Raw genomic sequence first — 25,516 nt, forward strand, 5'->3', positions numbered from 1 at the left:
TGTGATTTAAACTGGCACTATTCTCTTAACGGTGAACAGATAAAATGTAATATACATCATATACAAAATATATAGTGGCATATACAGTAATGTGTGAGGATGGTCAACAATTCCTCAACAGTCCATTAATGTCATGATTGATACCAGACTATGTACTTGAAAAAAATAGGAAAAAACTATAAAGTTATAAAATATACCTATTTCTGTTGTCACCTTTATTTACTAATGAATTAACACCCGAGTCGGCTGTCTTTGTTTTCATGCTCTGGTTTCCCGACACCCCTGAAAGCACCGTTTGACAGCATCCCAGAATCCTCTGCACCAGGAAGTGTTCTGCCGGAGACGTCTCTCGCAGCTTTGTTTTGACGATGATGGAGGAGGAAGAATTTGAGTTGGCGGAGGATTTGGAGTCGATTCTGCATCTCACCCCGGAGGTGCAGCTCGCCATTGAGCAGGTTGGTGTTTCATTCAGTTACTGGTGTGTGTGTGTGTGTGTGTGTGTGTGTGTGTGTGTGTGTGTGTGTGTGTGTGTGTGTGTGTGTGTGTGTGTGTGTGTGTTTAAACACACACACAGCTGTTAGCAAGCTAACACATCCTGCTGCTGCTCTCTGGATGTGACGCTGCTGTTTTATAGATCTATAAAACACTTCCAGTCATTTAACACTGTTTAATCTTTACACATTTAAAATACTGGGTTAACGTTAGCTGGGAGTGATGTTAAGATATCTGATGACACAACATCCGGGATCTCACAGGTTTACTCATTAAACAGGTTGTCACTAATGATTAGCTGCAGCTCTATCAATACAACTGAGAATAACCTCACAAGGCTTCACCTTAATGCACATTGAAGTCATCCTCATGTTCAGGTATTCAGTGAGACAGACGGACAGGACTTCCTGACCAGAATGCTTTATGTCACGTTTTGTTTGCAAGGTCTTTCCCAGTCAGGACCCTCTGGACAGAGCAGACTTCAATGCTGTGGAGTACATCAACACACTGTTCCCCACCGAGCAGGTGATCGTCCACTGTCACACACACAACTACAGTTACACACTCACACCGATCATTGTTTATAACATGAGACTGACAGTTTTTTGTCTTTGTTTAGTCGAGAATAATTTGTGTTATACATTAAAATAATTGGTGTTTTACACAGCAGCAGACATTTTGACCCTACATGCAAAACACAACAATGGTCCTGTTTTGTCCACGTGTTCTGCTAAGTCATGGCAGTGAACCAAAATGTGGGGCTGAGTGATAAGGCTAAAAATAATCAACATATGAGTTAACAGATCTGATGTAGATCAATTATGTGTTATGCGTCCTCACTGTGTTTACAACATGTATAAGTATTAAATCTATTTGTGTTGGACTTCTGGTATATTGCTATTGATGAAAATGATTTATATTGTTTTATTGCCCAGCCCAACCTGACCAACATGCACAAAACAACCCAGAAGCTGAAGTAGCTTAATGACATTCATTCATCACATCAACTTGATTCTTCCACTGTGAAATATCTAAATATCTTAATTGTTAAAATAACATTAATTCATGAGTTGGAACTTTCGCTATATATTGACAAAAATGTAATTTATCCATATCTTACTTTATATATCATTTATTTATTCAATATGTTAATGTTGCAGTTTATCTTAAAGAAACTATGCACTATACAGTATCCCTATACAATACATGTATGTGTATGTATACTCTGTCTCCATGAGGGGTCACTGTAATCCTATAGTTTGTGCTTATGTATTTTCACCTACTTGGATTTTGTATCTATTTAACAGGTGATGTTACGACATACAAGTGGTCAATATTATAGGCCAGATTTAAATAATCTGATAAAAAATCATCTGTTTGTACACATGCATGCTATATGAACGGTATTTCTGTTGTTTTTTGTGTAAAATTCTGGGCCAACAGCAGGACACAAATAGGTTAAGGTACTAAAGTGATAAACTAAGAGTTACTAGTCATAGAAAACATGTATGGTAAAAGATTTCTTTGTTTTTCTGACCTCTTGTCTTTATATTTTAGTCCTTGGCCAACATTGATGATGTGGTTAACAAGATTCGTCTAAAGATTCGGTGAGTGGATGCAAATGATAAAATTATGTTTTGGCTTTGTTTGTAGTTTTATCTTTTTTTATTTTTTGTTGACTGCCATTGCATCACATTTCACAGGCGTCTAGACGACAACATCCGAACGGTGGTGAGAGGACAGACCAACGTTGGCCAGGATGGCAGACAGGTGAGTTGAGCTGAAAGTCATGAGGAAACATACATCACCTTAAATCTGTAGCATTATACAGCATTACTCCTTGCACCTCACTGTAGGAACACAGCATGATGACCATGTTTGCAATAGGGGGAGATAAACAACCACAGCTGCAAATTCTAAGTCTCACCACTGTACCTATTCATCACATGTTTTTTTAAAATAGTGTCCCCCTGAAGTTAGAATGGTGCCATTGGTTGCTCTCAACCCAGACAAACATGTTCCTCCCCCTCTTCTGCGCTTTTCTTTCTCCACATTGCTTCCATGGAAAAGGGCAAGATGACTCAGATCCATTCCCGCTGCTTAAACTGCCTCTCTTTACGGAAAACATGTCTGGGAAATGGATTCCCATATGTAAATACTTAGATTTCTTTTAAACCCAGGCTTTTTGAGTCTTTGCCTTTTCTTGTGGGAGCATGACGGAAAAGAGCAGCCCCTGCTGATTTAATCCAGGTCCTCGCTCTGTCAAGGAGTTGTGGCTTAAAAGGAACGTGACACCTGATGGGCAACCCGCGTATGTTCTGACCAACTGACATGATTAGGTGTGCGTTGTCGTCAGGGTGTCTGGCTCGGTGGCCCTCTCTTTCCCAGTCAGCTACCGTTGCAGTAGCAGAAACGCTCTAAATCCCGTCCAGACCAATAACATTATACAGTCACACACAATAATTTCAGTTTATTTTTCCAGCCCCACAGAGCCATTCCAACATTTCCAGAGGGAAAATTTGTTCTGCAGATGGAAAGACGGAGAGGTGTTCATTTCAAGATGGTGATGGAGACATAAAGACACCAATAGAATAAAACCAACAGGATCAGCAGTTTAGCCCCTTTCTCCTGTTTACTGAACTTATTCACTGAGCTACATGCAATCGCCCGTTTGAAACCCAAGATAGTAACATTTGTAGAGAAGGATGTAGAGAGCAAAAGATAAGAGGAGAGAAAAATGAGAGGTTGTCAGGGGAATGACTTTCCTTCTGTCTATTAAATGCTGCAGGTCTGAGAGTGTGGAAATGACACTGTCCCTGGCAGCTAATAGAGCTGATACTTAGTTTGTCAGTGGCTGTTTTACACTTAACATGTTATTTTTCCACATAGTATTGGATTTATTTCACATGAACCTTTAATGTGTCCTAGCAGCTGGTGAAATTATACAAATAAATTTATATATATATATATATATATATATATATATAAGTATCTCGTCTGCCAGCTGAGTTTCCTGCCACACACAGCTGCATTGTACGATACTCTCGTCGTGCTCGTTGTCGTGGCGATGTGGATACCGCACCACACCTGCTCCGCACTCAGCTGAACTCTTATCGTTGTGTTAATGAAGAGGATGTTTTGCATGTATTCATCTTTTTGCAGAGAAAATTGAGGCCATGAAAACATTTTTGTTAGAATCCATGTGTGTGGAAGCTCATTAACAAAACCAAATGTTTGCTATCAATTACTGCCTGCCATTCACAGTTCAGGAATATGATTTAAACTTCTTAGTCACTCAGTAGGTGTTAACACTCGTTGAAGTCAAAAATTGTCCAGAAAGTTTGTCCCAACAGCAGAAGTTTTGTTGATTCATTTGTTCATTAGCTGTACTACTCTGCCTTTGAAGAGTTAAGAGGGTTTCAGCCAGTCCCAGCTGACTGGGCGACAGGCGGGGAACAGCGTGGACAAACCGTCAGTCTATCACAGCGTTGACCTATAGAAAGAAACAGCCTTGCTAGCTTTTACACATACAGACAGTTTACAGTTGCCAATAAAGCAAACCTGTGGGAGGAACCTCACCAGTACAGGAAGAACATGTAACCTCCATAGATAGAGGCCCTGGCCCTGAAACTGGAACCGATGTGCCTTTGTTTTGATTTGTTTTGGTGCAATTTAAAGTTATTTACTGGAAATATTCCTTCAATAAAATCTAGATAAATGTGGGTGTTGAAAATCTTTGACCAGGGTCCTTCCTGTTTGGAGAGATTGTAACTTGCCAACTTTCTGTGTATAGATTTTTTTAACATGTGTTCTTTCTGTATGTCTTTTGTGGTATCAAGAAAGCTGAATTTAAAAACACAGTTTGGGGTGGTCTTCCTATAGAATTGACTTAAATGTAAATGTTTAATGTTGACTCGAAAGGCTGTTCACAGCTTCTTTTAGTTTACATCCTTTAAACTTCTCAGAGCTCTGTCTAATACTAGCTCACTGAAGTGTTCAAGATTGTTTGTCTTCTTGATTTGTAGAACTCTCGCTGCAGAATCTTATCAGTTTGTGCCTCAACTATTTTTAGTAACTTTATTTGTGTAAAATCCGACTATTTCATCATCCACTCAGAAGGATGAAGAAACAAATTGAATAAAACTATATCAGCAGTTGTTTATAACAAAATGCTGTAGAAATGGTGATAGGTTTTTGACAAGCTAAGCTTTTTTCACCTCAGGAGTTGTTAACACTTAAAAATGTTTACATGAAGTGTTGCACTCAGGCAGTGGTCCAACTGTTAAAATAACTGCATTGGGGTGGTCGGATGTACCATCTAGAATACTCTCTACTTTAGAAAGTCAAACTGATTTCTGTCTGAGAAATGAGTAAATGTTTCGCTCCTGTTTAAGTTTTGGAAAGAAGCTCCCCTTTCCTTTTTTAAAACTCTATAATACCACTTAATGTGTGCCACAGAACATGTGCTGCTTATTGCATGTTAGGGATACCCTGGTGTGCATGTGTGCATGTTCGTGTGGGAGCAGATAACATCTTGGGCATGGAGGCGCCTGCTGGGCAGTGGTCTTTCTCTCCGCTTTCCTCAAGGCTAAATACAGGAAATGAGTGCTAGGAAGCGAGCCAGATTGACTGAGCCGAGTGTGCATGAGCGACAATTGTAGCCTTGGAGGTTCTGGTCTCTTTTGCGTGCACTTTGCTCACTCAAGACGTCCTCTGGGGAAGCTCTTCAAAGATTTAGTGCCACTCCTTTCCTCCTCACTCTCAGATCAAAGAATAATCATATAACCTGCCTCTTTATTTTTCCAATCACCGAACAACCAAAGGGTTTTATGAGGCGTGAAGAGAAAGAGTTGCGTGCAAACTGGAGGCAACTTGTGATCAGAAGAATAGAGAGACCTCCTCTCGGTTTTGGCTTTGTTCAATGCTACAGCCACATAACTTTTTTAATTTTGAAAAAACACATCAACTCTGCTACATCCACACTAGCCGCTAACACTGAGAAGTTTGGAAACACTGCTGGCCCCGTATTAGAAAACTCTAGCCTTTGAGTCTAGACAGGTAGAAACTGAGATGTTTGGAAACAATGAGATAGATCCTCATAACCGCTCGCTAATTTAGTCTTTTCGGTCCACTCCTATCACATGAGCCTATTCTGGACTAAATCAACCAGCAGTATAGAACGCAACATGGATAATCAATTACAAACATTGTTGACTCTTTTATCTTTGCTAACATCTGTTGCGCAACGTTACAACTGTTTACATGTGTTGAAGACGAACAATTATTCGAGCAATCTGCACCAACCATGTATGTGTGCCCAATGTACGTGAGTGATCATGGGATATGCATTTTCAGGACAGGGATGAGTCATGTTCACTTCCCTCAGAGGGTTAAATGGCAGAATGGATTTTTTGTGACCTAGTCAAATATGGGGTCGTCTAAACTTTGACTCCACCACACTGTCACCAGGCATTGTTCTGTGACATTACCCAGAAAGGAAAATAAATCCTCTGCTGTCACTGCGAGCTGTATTTATGTGTTTGTATGCACATCCACTGTTTTTCCCTTTGCTCTCTCTCTGCTCACTTGTGTCCTAGAGGTGCTTGTAAAAGTTGTAAATTCCTTGCACAGCTGGTGCCGGCTGTTAGCATTCCTCATGTGCATGTGTGTGTGAGAGTCTGAAGTTGTGTCTGCAGTGCCGCCACAGCACCGGGCCAAGTGAAGCCAATTACCTTGGCATCAGATGTCTGACAGAATCTCTGTTTAGGACCATCAAAGAACAGCTGCCATGTCAGATGATGGGGAAATGGTAGAATAGCATTTCAGCCATCATACAGTTGTATGTGTCAAATGTTTTCTAATTCGGTCTGGCTTTATAGGCTCTTAAAACTGCTAATGACCTCTTTAGCCTCTTAAAGTGACAGCTTTTATGCAGAGCTTAGCCTTATGACCTGTATGCCAGTTTGAAACCCATCTATGCCAGATATCTCGATAGCTTGTCAATTAGAAGTCCAATTAGTCTGTTTGACATTGGTCCAATTCTTGAGCCGGGACTGGACTTTAGCAGGATACATTTTTTACATGGACCAAAGCCAGTGATGAGACCGGATAGAAAAAAAATTGGACCAAGACCAGCACACCACAACTGACACACAGATTCATTCTGCCCTGATACATTATTGTAGGCTTAGTGAACATTGATATTGACAGTTTTTTAATATATATATATATATATATTTCTATATATTGATCAAACAGACAGGGGTGTAAACATAATCTCCTTGGTGGTGGTACATGTCAAACAGCAGAGAAGATCTTGTTTATTCACAGCGGTATTGCTGACTCAAGATCAAGGTTTTGGCAAAATGCGTCTGTTGTTTTTTTTATTCCTCCACCACTTCCTGTTGCTGTTTCTGCTTATATTGTTATTCTGGCATCTATCATGGACATGCTGAGCAAGACCACTGATTTGTAGTGTTGCACACACACACACACACACACACACATACACACACACATATATATTCTTATTGGTTTGTACACAGTAGTTAAAATGTGTCTTCATGTCTTCTCTGTACTTTTGTTTTGTTTTATTGCTCTGTTTGTTTTGTGCAGGCTTTGGAGGAGGCCCAGATTGCCATCCAACAATTGTTTGGCAAAATCAAAGACATCAAGGACAAGGCAGAGAAGTCCGAACAAATGGTGTGTACACACACACACACACACACACACACACACACACACACACACACACACACACAGACACACAGACAGAGTGGCTTGTTGAAGCTTATCAGGGACATGACCCCATGTCCTGTTGGAGATACAACCTGTATCCTCCTGGTGTTACAATAGAGGACGGTGGGGAGAGTTATTTAAAGTCAAGGTAATGCACCTTCCATGTGTCTCTGTTAGCAGCAGGACTATGTGTGTGCTAGTGAGAGTCAGAGAAAGTGTGACGAGAGGATAAGGTGGGAGATTATTTCTCAAACCAGCAGTTGTGTTCCTCTTTTTATCCTTTTGCTCCATCCAATGAGGAACTTTCCGATATTATTTCACCCCCCCTCCCCCCATGCTTGTTCTTTGTGTTTCTCCGTAGACTAGCCTGTTTGACTTGTTTCTCTCCCTGCACAGGTTAAGGAGATTACGCGCGACATAAAGCAGTTGGACCATGCCAAGCGCCACCTAACTACATCCATCACCACCCTCAACCACCTGCACATGTTGGCAGGGGGCGTGGACTCTTTGGAGTGGGTATAATCACGTTTCACACCAAAAGACTCCCACAGTTTACCCCTTAAGCTTATTTGACTGAAGTAGTAGTTGTGAGATGTATATTTTTTTTTAGGTCAAAGTTGTAGTTGCTACAAGTACAAGACAGATCTACTATTATTATGTAAAGTGCCTTGAGATAATGTATGTTGTGATTTGGCACTATCCAAATCTTTTTTAAAGGTGGTCTCTGTCATTTAAGAAATATCTTATCACACTGTTGTATCATCAAGTTCACGTTTCCATTAACTTTGGTTCTGATTAGTTATTTGATGCTATGAAAATGGTCGGGACCGACTTGCTAAATTACGTCACAGATGAAAGATGGCAACATTAGTATCCAGGATTTTTTTGTTTCATTTCTTGACAGTGGGAGGATTGGGGACAAGTTGTCCATCTTTATACACTATGTCTGATCAGTTTTCAGTAAGGCTGATAGAATCAGTGGCCTGGTGAAGCTGCAGGAGAAAATCCTGTGTAGATCCCACAAGGGCCTCAAGCTTCCTAATCTCTAAGATTTATATTCTTCTGTTCCCTACATTTTTAAGTGAAGTCTGTTTGAGATTTGAGTAAGATACAGTTAGATGGATTCTTGACCAATATTGGTGCACATGTTTAGTCTAGTCCAGTCAGATTAATTTATGTAGCACATTAGGAGTTTTAGTAAATCATGGCAAAGGAAAGTAACAAAAGCATAGATAAAAAAAGAATGTACTATGTTAGAAATATAATGTGTGTTTTTGAGGGGGGATTACTCCCCAGAGAATATCAATATCAATGCTTTTTCTTTTATAAAATAATGGATATAATTCATATGCGTGTTTTTTCCCAGAGCCATGACCAGAAAGAGGCAGTATGGTGAAGTTGCCAACTTGCTGCAGGGAGTGGTCAATGTACTGGAACATTTCCACAAGTACATGGGCATTCCCCAGATCAGACAGCTTTCTGAGAGGTAACACACACACACACACACACACACACACACACACACACACACACACACACACACACAGAACCACACACACACACGTACACACACACACATACACGTACACACACACACACCAGTGATTAATGTGCTCACATAAGGTTATTTCTTCACATATCTTCCTCAACTATACTTACTTTGAGTTTAGTGCCTTGCTCAAGCTGATCTCTGTTGAGCAGCATAGCTGTAAGAGGAGCTCCGTGTCAGTAGCCAGTTCAGACCTCGACCTCTCCATACAGCTGAAATATTCCACTGCTCTTCCACTGAACTGTTGAAAAGTGGTTACAATATATTGTCCTGGAGGTATTTTGCGTATTACATCCTGTTTATGCAGATATTCACACACATGCACGCACAACCCCACACATACAGGAACCCAAAGGAAGGAAACACACTGAATAGGGTTGTGTTATGCCAGCATTTCTTCCATAGGCAGAGATTAGAGGCATAGTTTCTGAGGGTGTGTCTGTATCTCCATGTTTGTTCTTCTACTGGTGCATATGGGAGATGCATTTATTTCACTTCGCACTTGAGATTGCTGTGCATGTTAAATGGTCCATTTAAATTACCAGTATATTTAGGAAACACACACCTACAACAAAGTACATTATTATGCAGTTGTTTCTTTTTTTATTCTCCAAGACCACCAGAATCGGTTTGGGACATGTTGGCCAACTTGCCTTTCAGGTTCAAAGTGGTGTTGGTCCTCTAAAACAAGAAAGGATGACCTTCTGTTCTGTTTTGACTGAGGTGTGGCAGAGAGAGTTCATACCAAACAACAGCTGCATGGAAGAAATGACTCTGCTGGAGAAACAGATGACAGGAGAGACACAGGGAAGGGAAAGATATGAAGGCAGGGCAGACAGCTGGACACAAACCGTTAATAGAAAAAACTCACTACTTCTCTGTGAGAGACCTGGACTGACCTGACTCATCAGAGTAAGACGGATAGGATCAGATGAGACAGATGCAAAGACGAGCAGTAGATCACACAATAATGGATATGAAGGGGTTGGGGCTAGGGACAGTAATAAGATCATATGCAGAAGAAAATTACAGCAAAAGGCAAAACTAACTACACATTTGCAGTTGCTGTAAGTCACACAGTGACTTTTCCTGATCGTTGCTTGATATGTTTCTCACCAGCATAACTACAACTCCACTGTTGCACAGAGAGATGCTGCTGGCTGTGTGTAGCTGCACCAATTACTCTGTGTACAGTACATGAGTGGACAAAATGCAGCCACTTATTAGTTTAGAGTTACATCTGCTGCTGACAGTTCGGTCTCATTCAGATAAAACAGCTGTAGACACTAGATGATTTAATAAGAAAAATCTGATCAATTTATCAAAGTGAGATGCAGCTGAAACAGGAGCTGCAGGTTAGGGTGTGTTTGGGATAAGAGATTCATACCCAGTGGTTCACAGAGAGAAGTGGATAGTTGGGTATTTAGTGAACAGTGAGTGTTTGTAATGACTGCTATCAGTTCAGGTGCATGGTATCCATCAGTGATACTATTCCTCCACCCTCGCATGTTTATTCTGGATGACTGGAATGACATTTGGTGTTGTGTTTGTTTAACCCATCCCACACGCCTACGAGTGACTCCAGTCCTCAGACTATCTGTAAACCTCATAATATACATGTTTCTCTTGTTGTGTCTCAAAACAGACTCTTCAGTCAATTCACTGGTGTATTGCATGAGTAGTTCTCCCAAATCAAACACAGCCATTGCACACTCACTGTCAAAGATGCACGCAACTTGTGACCCAAATTGTCACAGAGACTAGTCATCCAAAGCATTCAGAATTTAAAGTCTAGTGTATATTGAAAATAGGAAACAATGTAAAGTTCAGTGTTATTGTTTTTGTCCCATTTAGAGTGAAAGCAGCACAGAGTGAGTTGGGGACTCAGATACTGGCAGATTTTGAAGAAGCCTTCCCCTCCCAGGGCTCCAAGGTAAATAAATGTGTTGAACAAGAATTTAGATTTACTTGTTTGTTTTAGATTAAGATTTTTTTCACGACAAATTCCTTCCTTTGTCCTGTTTTATCTTTCGACTTTAAATCACAATCACATCCATCCAGAGAACAGGTGGTCCCAGTAATGTGCTGAGAGACGCCTGCCTGGTTGCCAACGTGCTGGACCCACGCATCAAACAAGAGATCATCAAAAAGTTCATCAGGCAGCACCTCTCAGAGTACCTGGTGCTCTTCCAGGAAAACCAAGATGTGAGTTAGAAATTGAATTCCATATATTAGTAGATCATAATTAGTTGCAGTAAATGTTTAATCCAAAAAGGTGATATCTAGATATTTATGATTATACCTGCTCGGTTGCTCAGGTTGCTTGGCTGGACAAGATCGATCGCCGCTATGCCTGGATCAAACGGCAGCTGGTGGACTATGAGGAGAAATATGGACGCATGTTTCCTGAAGAATGGTGCATGACTGAGCGGATTGCTGTGGAATTCTGCCACATCACCAGGTAAACACATTTACAGCATACAGGTTTAGGCTATAAATGATATGTTATATTATTATCTTTTTAATGAATATTGTATGGTTGTCTCTGTCTGAGAGAAAAGGAAATATCCTTAAGAGAAATCAAATTAAACAGGATCTGAGAAATTGGACTTTTCTGCATCCTGAAGTGAACCACTCTGGTACAGTATGGAGTGCTTGGCATGACTCTGTGATTTGCTGCCACTTTCTGTGTAATTGACGTAGGTGGCCTACATGAGCAATGTCCTAGTGCCCACATTTCTCAATCTTTTCCCCTGAGCTTCACAAGAAAAGAGAGTAGGTGGCATTTGTGTAATTCTCCAGGCTTCAATTACCGAGGAAAGACCATCTAGTTGATTGTTGTGTCATTTGGAACCAGTCTGACGAGACATGTTTTTTACAAACAGTACTATTGATGTGGAACATTTTTGGATATGAAAGGGTAGAAGTTTAAATGTGATAAAGTCAAATTGTGTCCATATTTATGTGTGTGTTTGTATGTTCCTCAGGGTGGAGCTAGCCAAAGTGATGCGGACACGAGCTAAAGAGATTGAGGTGAAACTGCTTCTGTTTGCCATTCAGAGGACCACAAACTTTGAGGGTTTACTGGCCAAACGCTTCACAGGATGCACCTTGACTGACATACCTGGAGTGAGAAACGCACACACGGAGACACACAAAACATGTCTAACAATAGGTCTATTTACTCTTCAATGGTAACCGGATGTTTCATTTTAGTTGCATTTTAATTGTGTCATATCAGCTTTGCCCGTGGCTTTGTTTATCCTTGCTATAACTTTGGGGATAATTATTGTATGACAAGGGAAAAGGACACTGTTAGCTAGTCTGATGTTTTTTCCTTCTACTGTTTGTATCAATTACTCATTATGGATCACAATTATTCATTGCCGTTTGCTGGGTAACATGGTAGGTTTTCATCAGCAAAGATGGTAAAGACTGCAACTTACATGATTGCGCTGCTTCACGACGTCATCAAACTAGGTAGACCTGTAGCGTAACTTACTTATTGTAACTTCCCTGCAATATGAAATCACAGCTTCTTCCCCCCAATAAATCTTGTCATATCATTAAAGTTAAAGTAAGTTTACATGAGTGTATAAACTAAATCTTACTTTGAGACCTCATCAATTTACATTCAGTTGTGCTTTCTGCTTTTAATTGCATTACTATGATACTTACACTAAACTGCTGATTTGTAGCATGTTTCATGTAAGTGACACTCACACAGGCTACTCTGGTGTCATAGCCTGAAGAAACCTTTCATCCCACTCATGTTGGCAAGTGTAGGTGGAAGCGATTCTCACAGGATGGACAGATGATTAGTTTTGCTGAGACACATTCTAGGCCAATCATGTTCGTAAACGATAACATTTTGACCAGACAGAGGCTCTTTTGTGTTGAGTTCAGTTTACACCCATGCCTGCTGGCCTCTGTGATTCAATCAGGGATTTGGTTGAGTGGGATTTTATAACTGGAGGTGCAGGTTCATCGAAGGTGGCCATGAAATGGTTTACAAAGATATGGAAAGTTGGCGATAAATCGATGAACATTGTTGATAATACTTAGTCAAACTCAAGAGTATTGCTACCATGGGATTCCTTAGTGGCAGTCTGGCTCTTTATAATTGAGCATTTCTGTGTTTTAACAGCAAAAGAGACCAGAAAGCCCTCTTGAACCTACTAACCCCTTCCTGGAGGACGAGCCAGGTGAGGATGTGGATCTAGCCAAGGTAAGATGATCTGCACTGACCCAACCTGACCTTTTTGCAACATAGAGACCATCATTTATCCTTAGATGTGGCACTTTCTTGAGTCCAGTTTCACTATAAGGTTACATGTCTCCCACACTAATTTGTCTTTGAAACAGACGCTGACCTTAAGCTCACAGAATAGAAAGCAAAACATTAACCCACTGTTAATGTTAAAAGATTTAAACTCAGCAGCTACAACTAGAGCCTGTTATTTCCCTAACAGCCCATTTTTCTATGCTCTCTCAGCCCAGGAAGCCCAAAGCTCCAGACAACCCTTTCCATGGCATTGTCTCCAAGTGTTTCGAACCTCATCTATATGTCTACATAGAGTCCCAGGACAAGTGAGCAACACACACTCATACAACCAGACAAGACCCGAGTTGTGTTGTCGTACACAGAATCAGGAGCAGGTTGTGCATTAACCTGGATGGCACATTCTTTTTCCATTTCCTGCTCATCAATCAGATCCTCCTCCTCCCCTTCTACTTCATTGCCTCCACTGTCTTTCCATCTCTTGTTCCTTCACAAGCCTCTGTCTCCACTGTGGCAGAAATGTTTCCCATTAGCTACATGACCACAGACCCTGAGAGAAAGAGAGAGGGGAAGGGTTGAAGATTATGTTATGCAGTTGCAGATCTGCCTACTTTCATTCCCACCCCCTGAATTTTTTCTTTTTTTGTATCCCTTCTTTGGTCTCTATTTTACAGTGTAATCTTTGTTTTCGTTCCTCCTCTCCATCTCCAGTCTTTACCTTTCCCTCTCTTTTTCCATTTTCCTCCTGCCTATCTTTCATTTCTCCCTCCTCTCGTTCTCTACCACCTTCCTTCGCCTCCCCTCCATCGGTCCCTGCCCTCCCACAGTCATGGTGATCACTCCTGAAACTGAACACAGTCCTGGTTCTACTGTGCTTGCATGCACCCCCACCACCAAGCTCTTGGCTCGCTGGTGCGTAGAACACTGTTTGTCCGTCCAAGTGAACAGGATTGACCTATTGTGCAGCTACAACCTCATTTCACTCTGTCCAAAGGCCTGAAACAGGCAATGGCCAGATCACCTCGTCCCTAGTGGGGCATAGCAGGAGAGAACAGTGGCCTGCTTGTTTTGTGTTTGGCTTCAGTTCCAATATTGAGTTGGATCGGACCACACCAACTAACCATGGACCTGTTGAATGTAATACTGAGGATTTTGATATGCTTGAAATATTTCCTCCTGTTTATCCATCTGGTTCAGTGTATTTATTGGGATTTCACAGCAATCATGTGTTTTAATGTTTAAATGTTTTGATTTCATTCATTTAATTCCTTTCATGTGCCCCTGATCCAACCACCCGTGTGTGTGCATGTGCGTGTGAACCTGTGTGGGTTTGGCTGTACATTTTACGGGAATCTACAGGAACCTAGGCGAGCTGATCGACCGTTTTGTGGCCGACTTCCGAGCACAAGGCCCACCCAAGGTGGGCGCGGAGGAAGGCGGAGCGGTTCTGCCCAGCTGTGCTGACCTCTTTGTCTATTACAAGAAGTGCATGGTGCAGTGCTCACAGCTGAGCACCGGAGAACCAATGATTGCCCTCACAACTATCTTCCAGAAATTCCTGAGGGAGTACGCCTGGAAGATCCTCTCTGGAAACCTACCAAAGTAAGAGCTGCTTGGGTTTAGTTATTTAAAAAAAAAAGGTCCTATATTAGAATTCTCATGTAGGGGATGTCGAACTAAGTTTTCACTTAGTTTTAGTTCTACAATAAGAAAAGGTTTTCCAAGAGATGATCAATGCAGAAACAAGAATGGTTCTTAGTAGCACCTATACCGAGGTCCAACATTCCCGTCAAATTCAGTCAAGCTGCTCCAAACTGCACACACACTCATAGTTCCCTAAATATTTCTGATTTTTTTTCATGAAGAGCCGTGAGTTTCCCCCGGGGAGAATAATGTCAAATGTCGAAAAACGCTTGCTCAAGTTCAAGAAAGTGATTAACGTTTCCTGGATCTGCCCCTTTGTCCATATCTGTGCCAAACTAAATAAAAATGGGCTCTTTCTTGGCCCATTTCCCATCCATCCACCAAGTTTTGTGGAAATCTGTCTTGTAGATTTTGCATAATCAATTAATAATACATTGATTCTTATAGTATTCCATGTTGCCATAGACCTCAATATTTTTCTGAAAAGTATTGAATCAGTCCCACAAACTCAGTGCAGCTTATAAAAGTACACAATAGCATTCACTTGCTCTTTTGACATTTTCCATCAGAGAGAATCATTACTATTTCTGGGCGGTAACTCAAACACGGATTTATTTAGGACCAAGTTTTTACAAACAAGCATGGCACACCCTTATTTGTTCATTCCTCTGCTCTGGTAATGGGGCTGTTGAGGAGTTAAGTTTGAGACATAATGTATTTAATGCTGCTGGGTTTGATGGATTGGGATGGCACGCTAGAAGGGATCTGGAGCTGGTTATATTGTGGCGAAGCCTAATAGGCAACCAGCAAAAACATCTCTGGCTCATTGGCCACATTAGAACTCATCACTGGCTGTGGTGTATTCACACACACGCACACACACATGCATACACACAGAGGCGTGCTCTGTTTCTCTGTCAGATATGCATGCAGCTAATGACCACTTGCATTCACTGACTAATGTGTACCACATTCTAAGCTGTAAACAGACACTCAGTCGAAGATGCACTTCAATACTTCGCAAGTACTTACACTTTCAAATGCATGCGAACATGCTTGTTCAATATGGAGCGCTGGTGAATTGGGTGTGTGAGGTTTTGTGTGAGGCCCCTGGAAAGGAGCTTGTGGTTAAACCACGTCTCTGTTATAAGGTTTCATTAATGACTGGATCCTCATTGAAACCTAATTGGTTCAGCACCCTGATGCTCGCATCTTCTTGTGTATCGCTTTCTAAAAATGGTTTTCCTCATCTGTGGTTTAATTTTGTTAACGCTTAAAACGAACGGGGTCCACATCAGCCAGTGTTGGAAATAACAATACACAACATCGTGGAATTGATCTTAACTTAAGGGTTTGCAGGCTTATGATACGATACTATTTGTGATATACTGCCCACAAAACATTGATATCACGATACAGCAATTCTCTGATAATAGATATACTGCAGTTATATGACAATATATCAGGACATCTGTCTAACTAAAGAAGAATACAAAATGCCCCCATATGATAGTAGACTCAGATTATTTCAGTTTTGTTCAGGTGATACATATAGAGACACATTTGTGTATATAAGGTACATAAATGTGTTGGTGTTAATAAACTTTACATGTAAAATATTTTGGCATTATTTACAGATCTGTTCTTATTATTTATTTCTTACGCAGCAAAGGGCTGGCTCGGAACTGAAATTGAGTCCTCTTGCAGCAGCTGCAGGATCTGACCTTTCTTTCCTTCCGTATATGGAACATGTTTCTCTCACTTATCCACTGCTGATTTTCTCATTCTCTTGTTGTGCCAGGTCCAGCAGTAACAGTGGCGGTCTCACTATCAGCAGTCTACTGAAGGAGAAAGAGTTCTCAGATGCTGCAAAGTTCACCGTAGATGAGCTCTGTCTGATCTGTAGCATCCTTAGCACTGCGGAGTACTGTTTGGCTACTACACAACAGGCATGTGCACACACATACCCCCCCCCACACACACACACACACAGATGTATCGATCAAAGCAATTCAAAATTTGTGTCTATAATTTATTCAAATGGCAGTGACAGTTTATGTTTGGGAATATAAGAGGTAATATCATGATAGTAGTTAAATACTTCTGACTCATATTTCATCAGGGTTTTAAAGAATTAACTGTGACAGTTTCAATTACAATTTTAAGTAAGTGTTGATAGAAAATAGATCAACACATAAAATATCAACAAAAACTTTTATTCATATCTATGTTTGTATGTTTTCCAGTTGGAAGAGAAGCTGAAGGAAAAAGTAGATAAAGTCCTGGTGGAGAGAATTAATTTGACTGGAGAGATGGATACATTCAGCACGTGAGTGACACTTACAGACAGCTACTTTTTCTCCCTCTAGTATGTGAAGAGTGTGTGGTAATTGTGTCCGTTATGTTTTTTAGTGTGATCTCAAACAGTATTCAGCTACTAGTTCAAGATCTGGATGCTGCCTGTGACCCTGCTCTCACTGCTATGAGCAAGGTTGGATCACTCACACACTCACACATTCAGCTCAGATAGTTCTTAAGATGTCGGAATCTAAGGCTAGATTTTGGTCCATTGGTCTGAGACCCCTTGTTTCCGGTTCAGACTATAGGGAGGTGTGAATGCTCCCCAAGAAGATGCCACAACATTGCTTTTCTGTCAGTCTTCATTAAGAAAACTGAGAATTTCCACATCAAGAATGTCTTTGTTTTTTTATGGATCGACACATGAGCCTGATGATAAACAAATGTTTGTTATCTCTGATGCTAAAGCCTTTCTGTCCTTCATCTCTCCGCTCAGATGCCGTGGCAGAGTGTGGAGCACGTGGGTGACCAGAGTCCTTATGTGACGTCAATCATCATGCACATTAAACAAAATGTGCCAATCATCAGAGACAATCTGGCCTCCACCCGCAAATACTTCACACAGTTCTGCATCAAGTTCACAAAGTACTGCATATATATACACACTTTTCATACTGGAGTACTCTTGAAAACTATAATTGAAGGTTCCTGAATTTGATATATGTGTCACTTATTCCTCTCTTTAGTTCTTTCATTCCCAAATTCATCAACCACCTGTTTAGATGTAAGCCTATAAGCATGGTGGGAGCTGAGCAAGTAAGTTTAATTTATGTTTAACTGTACATGTATGTGCAATTTTGAGTGTTGCATCAGAAAATGAATGTATTACATTTGACATCAGCACTGCTATGCATGTTAAAATCTTGAATTTTGTCTCCTGCACCACCAGCTCCTCCTCGACACCCACTCCCTGAAGACTGTTTTGTTGGATCTTCCCTCCATAGGCTCCCAGGTGCTCCGCAAGGCACCCGCAAGCTACACCAAGATAGTGGTGAAAGGAATGACCAGAGCAGAGATGATACTAAAGGTGAGAGGAAGACATCAGAGATCATTTGACCTTTTACAGTATAAACACTGAAGGAACTTGCATCTTAAACTGATGGATTTTAAAAAGAAAGTTAGTTCAACTGTAAATTCAAACTACTTCAACTTTCAACAGCCCCATTACCAAAGCAGAGGAATGAACAAACACATTATCAGAACCTCTCCATCTTTATGGGACACTTCAGATTTTATGACACTTAACTTGGGTGGCTAAAATTCACTTCAGCCATTTTTTACAACCAGAGTTTCAGTCTCTGACCTTTAAAGGATCGGAGTTTTAAATAAACCCTTTTGCGTGAGTGAGTTTTCTTTATCTCTTGTTTGCCATTTAATGGATTTGATGTCAAAACTCTGACATTTGCAGTTAAACATGAGCTTCGGTGTTGATGCTAACGCTTCACAAAGAATAATGTGGTACAATCTGCGGCTAACTGCTTTTTCCACTGATTAAGGTTCCACAGTAAGAAGCAGGAACAAGCCAAACAAACGTTTCTCCTCAAGTGTCTGTGGTTGGACTGGCGAGTTGGTAGTAAATTCTTTGCCTTGAGTCACTCAAGCAGATTATCTACCTCGATTTTATTGTAGGCAGAATAACCCTTTAATTGCATCTTCAACCCCGTTTCAGAATAGCACTTTATGAGCTTGTTTCCACAAAATAACCCACCTCGCATGAGGTCGGAAGGGGAATGGGAATAAAGCTCACAAACCACGACTGGTTTAATGAGTGAGAGACGAGTAAACATGATGTACACAATCATCTTCTTTAACGCGGTATGGGGGAGTGGGTAAATAAATAAATGCATGCAACCACACACGCAGGATAACATGTATTTTGGATGTTGTGTCGGTGCAGAGGGAAAACTCCGGATTCAGCCAGTAACCTCAGAATTATCTCACAAGACCCTGGAGGACACTGGTATGTGGATGCCATGTATTAACCCCAAGCTAATTAACTGTCCCAAGAGTGAAGAGAAATGCACACACGCCTGCCTGTCCCTTGATTTCCCGTAGACTCCCGGGAGGACGTGTTTCCTTCCTGAAGTTGTCGTGTTTGGACTGTCTTGATGTTTACAGCAGTCAGTGTGACCTTTATTCGTGGAGTCTGTCCTGCCTTTACTTTGAAAAACAATGCATCAGTACATCCATACTAAAGAAACACTGTTTTCAAACTAAAAGGATCTCTGTCCACAGGAGTGTTTTGGCTCCATATGAGTTTTAATCCTTGTTCATACTAACACACCTGAAAATGTATATCTTGTGACTACTCACGTTCACTGAGCATTCGCTGCTGGTGTAAACAGGAAGGCATGCTAGACCACAAACGTGAAGCAGCAATGGCAAAAAGATAAATGTTGAATTTAGTTGCACATCAGCTGTTGGCAAAGACAACAGGGCCAGCAATGTTTGTAACTGATTATTCATATTGCTTTCTACACTGGTAGTCGAAGCTAATGTCGATTGTTTTCTCCCGGAGCGGGGGCATGTGATAGGAGCCTGATGAATCAGTGAAGGCTATGTTGTGACCGTAAAGACCCAATCAGCGAATAGTTGTGAGTCTCTGTCATCATTTCCAAACATCTCAGTTTCTGCCTGTTACAGACTAAAACGCTGTGCCGAAGTTTTCAAACTAAAACGGAGCCAGCAGTGTTTCCAAACATCTCTGTTTTAGCAGCTTTAAAACTCTGGAGTAGTGTGTACGCCCGGCGTAACCATAGCAGCTTTTCAAATGAAAACGTAGTAGTGTGGATGTAGCCTCAGATTCAGTTGTAGAGTACTGTGTTAGTAGCTGTGTAAACATTGTCCGTCAGACGAAACGTTTTCACGTTTTCTTATTTCTCTCTGCTGGGATGCACTCTCACACACACAGCGCCTGTGTAAGGCGTGTCTTTGTTCCCAGGGGAAAATGCCCTGAATGTATATACATAAATTTCCACTCATCTGCCAAACATTAAAGAGGGTTTCACATTATAGAATTATCGAACGCGTTCACATCAGCCCTCTACTGTCTGCTTTTTTCTGAATCTGACTGCCAGCGGGCCCCTTCAGCTGGAATGTGATCTATAAGGCTCTCTGAGAAGTCTCACAGTCGCAGGCTTGAAGGCCTTTGAGTGATTCACCTGCATTACTGTGACAATGGAGGACAAAAGCATCATTGTGGAAACTAGTAATCTGATACTAGAGGAAATATCAAAATAAATAGATAAAAAGATAGACAGATGTTACAGTCCAAATGAAATTCAACAGTAGCACACAATAATATAAATATTACATTCTGCTCCTGGTAGCAGAAAATGTGGTAAATTGCAATTTCTGTGGATTTTTTTCCCTCTTTTAGAAAAACTATTTTGAATGAGCCATATACTTTCTGTGAATGCCATTGGCCATTGTTAGTGAAAAGCCCACACGAGTGAAGAGAAGCTTTTTTACTGCAGCCCTAGCCTTCGACTTTGTGCAACATGGAGGTTACTTACAGGTAATTGCTTCCACCTTGGGCTGAGACTGAAGCTTCTGAAAGACAAACCCAGCGAATGAAGGTCAATACAGGAACTCCTCTGCCAAACCTCAACAATAGTCTTAAATTACACTCTGTGATGCTGCGACTTCAGATTAGATCTAGCTCCGCCGCTCCAAGAAACTGCTGCAGTTCTTTAGGACAAATGAAAGAGCACTTTAAACCCTCAAAGCTCACGTTGAGATTCAAACATTCAGACCACTGTGGGATTCCGTTACATTTCAAATAACAGAGTATGGAATCGTATTGTCTTTGCAAGTTTGGATTTGAACTCTTGAGAACTTAAAAATAGTCCAGACAGACGGACTGAGACAGATGGACTGAGACAGATGGACAGATTGTTAACCATATAAAAACCTGCATGATTCATTTATTGTGATGCCAGTCTCACATGAATGGAAACCGACCTGTTAATGATTTAAACAGATGTGATGTAACTCGGACGTAAAGCCGCATTAATGATGGTATTCATTTATTTTGATTTTTTGTGCTACTCAGGAGCTTAACAAGGCTGTTAACACAATATTCACATATCATCACCTTATGAGAAAACAGTGGCCCAGATTCAGGAGTCAAGATGTTTATTATAGCATTGTTTATAAAACACAAGCAAGTGACATTAAACAAATAATTAGGTAATTAAGTAAGTAATACATAAGAAGAAACAATAAAGATAGACCTTAGTAATTAATAATACAATGAAATGTAATGATATACAATTAGTAACCCTAACCCTCTGCCTTATGAAACCACATTTAATTTCACTAGATCTGGATTTTTAGATTTTTTTAAAAGTTTGGGGAAACTGCATCTTGGGTGAGTTTGTCGCTTTGTGAGTAATTTCACTTTACACACAGTCACTCGGTCTGTCTTTGATGTGAAAATATTGATCAGTGCTTGAATCTGATGCAATCTTAAGTTTCTCTTGAGTTTGCAGAATTTGAGAAGAGAACTTTTTCCACGTATTTATGATCTTTATTTAGACGTCAGATTATCTTCAGTGGAGGTGAATGCCCTTGAGTTGCCCGTTATGTTCGACAGTTCTGAGTCATGTTCAAAGTAAGATTCTTTATGTCCGTCTGTCTCGCCGCCTCCTGGCTGCTGCGATGCCTGTGAGACGTGGCTGTTTTCCACACTCTTCCATCCCAGCCCACCACCACAGCTCCAGCTCTTTCTTCCCCACCTCTGAAGTTCTCTTCTGGGGAGTGTTTAAAAAGGCAGCCCCCTCTTGTTAAGCCTGAATGCCCCCTCCTCCCCTTTCTTACTTTCTCTCTCTCTCTTTTAATGCCAGTTTTCATTCTTAAATCCCCCCTCCCTTTTTATAAGGTCGCTGCAGGCCTTTGCCTTGGCCCGGCTCCAAGACAGTTGCTAAGTAAATCACTCAGCCAGCAGGGCGAGTAAGGAAAGCAAAGAATTCCACACAATCTCCAGTCTTTCATGCCTGCACTTCCCCTCTCTTTCTCCCCTGCTTCTCATCTCCCCCCTCTCCCCTTATCTGTGCAGCTCACCTTCTCATGTATTTTACCTTGAGTTAAAAAAAGAGAGTAGTAAAGCTTGAAAGCACAGATTGGCTCTTTTTGAAGTGAAGGAGAGGATAAACATTTAGCAAGATGGTCCCTGTGCGCACGCATATGCTTGAGATAGGAGTCGGGGGTCTGTCCGCCATGTGTTGGGCCGCCTGCTTTGCCGCGGCTTTAAGAAATGCTATCTGATCCACGTTTTTCCACACATTCTCGTTTGTTGAGAGGGGAAAACAACCAAGACAATCCGATCCAGATAGACTTGAGCTCCATTAAACTTTTTTTTCTGTCTGCCTTTGACTAATGCAGATTTTTACCCAGACTCATTATACCCCCCCAAATAATTACTGCTGAAGCTAATTCTTGCCCACTCATGCGTGGAGTAATTGGTGTGTAAACTAAATAAATAGTGGGTGAGAGGGCTTCTAAATATAGAACCATAGTCTCAACTTTGTTTGCAGCCCGAACAACTTGGTTCTGGCAGTTGCCCCACCAACACAACCCCCCTTCCCCTCATTCTGGGCCACAGCAGCCCCATGTGGGATCATTTAAAGATCTCCCGGGTCATCCCGTGATGGTGCACAGGAAAAGAGGGGAGGGGGTGAAAGCAGCATTAAACTCAACTCTTTCCTGCAGGTGGTGATGGCCCCACATGAACCACCAGTGGTATTTGTTGACAACTACATCAAGCTCCTGGCTGATGGCAACCCAGAGACCTTCCAGAAGATTCTGGACATGAAGGTGAGTGGGTTTGAAGAGTGGTTTAAAGGAATAGTTCAGAATTTAAAGAGATGTGCTCATTTGCTTTCCTGCTGAGGGTTGCATGAGAAGATACCTCTTATATCTACATCTACATGAAGGCGTATTTTTGTAGTGACTTTAGAGCTGCTGCTTCATAGATTTTGTTCCCTTTGCACAGAGGGTAGCTGTTCCCCTCAGATTCCTGTCTTTAAGTCAAGCAAAGCTAACAAGCAGCTGGCTCCAGCTTCATATTAAACATTCAGGTGTAAGGGTGGTATTGAACTTCTCATGCAAGAAAACAAATACATGTACCTCCCAACATCTCAAACTATCGTTTTAATATTGTTGCTTTGCATCTTCCCTCATGTTTTCCCATATTTCCCATGTGTTATTTAACCTGTCATTGTGAAGCAGAACAAGAGACACGCTTACATGGACCTCCACCTTATTCTGATATTAACCTGAGTAGTCTGAGTAAGACACTGTCATGTAAACAGCATTTGTTGATGACCTTAACCTGAATAAGGTCATAAATCTTTAAAAACCACAACCTGAAATAGTAACGTGTACGATGCTACTGTTGTTACCATTTGAGTGTTTTCTTTCTAACTTTGCATCCAGGACATTCTTCATCAAGCAGTTGGTAACCGTATGTTGATGTTTCTAAATGCTGTGAAAACTCCAACAGGACGTTATATTACAATTAAGAAGTATAATGAGACTTATTCGAGTTAGATTATATTGCTGTCCATATTGTGGTCAGATTTATTTTGTCACTGAGAGAAATTTTATTCTTAATGTTTTTGATATTTCCCCTGTGTTTGTGTGTGTAGGGTCTGAAGCGCAGTGAGCAGAGCAGCATGCTGGAGCTGTTCAGGCAGAGGTTACCCACTCCACCTTCCGGGGCAGACGGAGGCCCCACTCTGTCCTTCAGTGCCCCCACCCCTGAGCAGGAGTCGTCCCGCATCCGTAAACTGGAGAAACTCATCAAGAAGAGACTGTGAACAGACACATTGATAATAGAAGAGGCTGCAGGATGAGACCTCCTGCACTCTTAACGCTCCATTCAGTCACCATGGAGAATTTAAGAAAGAGCAAAAATGGGACTGACTTTTCTGACTGACAGTGATGTGAATCTGAGCTGAGGCTGGATTATGAAGAAACTGCTACTTGTTGCTACAGCTGTCATTTTACTTCTGTAACTTCCTCTTTTTTCTCATGTCACTAATGCCTGAGCTTTGTAACATTCGTACATTGTTACACAGACTGAATGTAGTGCTGTTAACTGGAGTCAGCTCAGAGAGCCGCTGGCTGCCTCTCTGGTACACGTCTAATCCCTGATGATCAGCAGCAGCCTGATCATAATTAAAGTTGATGTTCTCTGAATATAATATTCTTCAAGGATAACTATGGCTTTACTCAATCATTTTTAATTTAAAGGGGGGGTACTGGGGGTTGACATTTGTGCGCATCTCTGCCATTCATTAAAGGGGACATACGTCATAGGTGTCGGGACTGTTTGTGTGAGCGGCGACCTAAAACAAATCACTGAGTGTGGAACAAAGAGGATCTTTGGATTTCCTGCATCTTCGTTGAGCCATCTTTGTCTTGGCATTTAAAATCTCTCGTGGTTGACTTGGAAACCATCTAACTGAAGACTTTTGGCTTGGGCCTTTGCCTGGAACGGGGGGCAATTAATGGGGTATATACTGTCTATGTAAACATGAAGTACACGTGTGCGGTCGCTGCTGTGTTATTATAGTCCAAAAATCTTCAATAATTTAATCCTCTGTCTCTTTTTGCATTGACATAAAAGCTTGTGTTTGTTTAAGCAGGAGTCTTATTTATTCTTCCATTCGGCTGCAATGTACTTTCAGGCCAAATTACTTAAGGTTTGGAAAATATTATTTTTGTCATAAAAGAGACAAAACAAGCTGGGTTTGTGTCTACAGTGTGCTGAGTACTCTGGGTCTCTGAAGCCTCGTGTGATGTCACAGCCTGTGGAGGAAAATCAAAACATCTCTGCAGTCTGGTTTCCATGGTCGCTGATGTAGATGCAAGGGCCCCTCAGTGTCTTGGGCCCTCATATATATATATTTATATAAACTCAAACTAAGGTACAATCACATTCCACTTGTTTTATCAGTTGTTAAATTGGCTCCCAGTTTGTTGAAGGATCTTTTTTTTTATGTATTACTTTTCAGTAGGTTCCTAATGACCTGGCCTCAGCCTATATCTTTTAATTCCCTATTACCTCTGAGCAGCTTGTGATCTTTGGGTGTAACTTCCTGAGTCTAGGCTGAAGGGGGGGTCAGAGTGATTCACCTGAGGAAATAAGACTGTCTGAGATGGTCTTGACTAAATGTGCACTTTCTCCACAAGGCATATTCCTGAATTTCCATGAGGTGCTGGACTATGGTTTTTTATCTCTATTGGTAAAATGATTTATGTGCTTCTTTCTGTATGTTCACCATTTGTTCTCTTGTTGTGTAGCACTGTGTGTTGAAAAGTGCTCTGTAAATAAAGTTACTATAAATAAGGTCTGAACTGTGCTACACTGGCCAAGCTGTTACAACACTGCCGAAGATTCCCTCTCATCTAAATTTCACACGCTACTTTAATTTGCATGCTTGTGC

General features: G+C 41.2%; 1 protein-coding gene across 1 annotated transcript; it reads left to right on the forward strand.

The window, feature by feature from the left end:
• Nucleotides 1-297: 297 nt before the first annotated feature.
• Nucleotides 298-25,419, forward strand: vps53 (VPS53 subunit of GARP complex). The gene is made up of 22 exons (XM_069534104.1): nt 298-455; nt 937-1,017; nt 2,050-2,099; nt 2,196-2,262; nt 7,108-7,194; nt 7,627-7,742; nt 8,597-8,716; nt 10,634-10,712; nt 10,841-10,984; nt 11,098-11,240; nt 11,767-11,908; nt 12,927-13,007; nt 13,275-13,369; nt 14,421-14,663; nt 16,507-16,654; nt 16,952-17,034; nt 17,118-17,196; nt 17,500-17,648; nt 17,750-17,819; nt 17,953-18,090; nt 22,776-22,880; nt 23,714-25,419. The coding sequence occupies exons 1-22, from the start codon at nt 369-371 to the stop codon at nt 23,882-23,884; spliced, it is 2,478 nt and encodes an 825-aa protein (XP_069390205.1). The 5' UTR covers nt 298-368; the 3' UTR covers nt 23,885-25,419.
• The last annotated feature ends 97 nt before the right edge of the window (nt 25,420-25,516 follow it).

This window comes from Paralichthys olivaceus, chromosome 11, assembly GCF_024713975.1.
Source record: "Paralichthys olivaceus isolate ysfri-2021 chromosome 11, ASM2471397v2, whole genome shotgun sequence".
Classification (NCBI taxonomy): Eukaryota; Metazoa; Chordata; class Actinopteri; order Pleuronectiformes; family Paralichthyidae; genus Paralichthys; species Paralichthys olivaceus.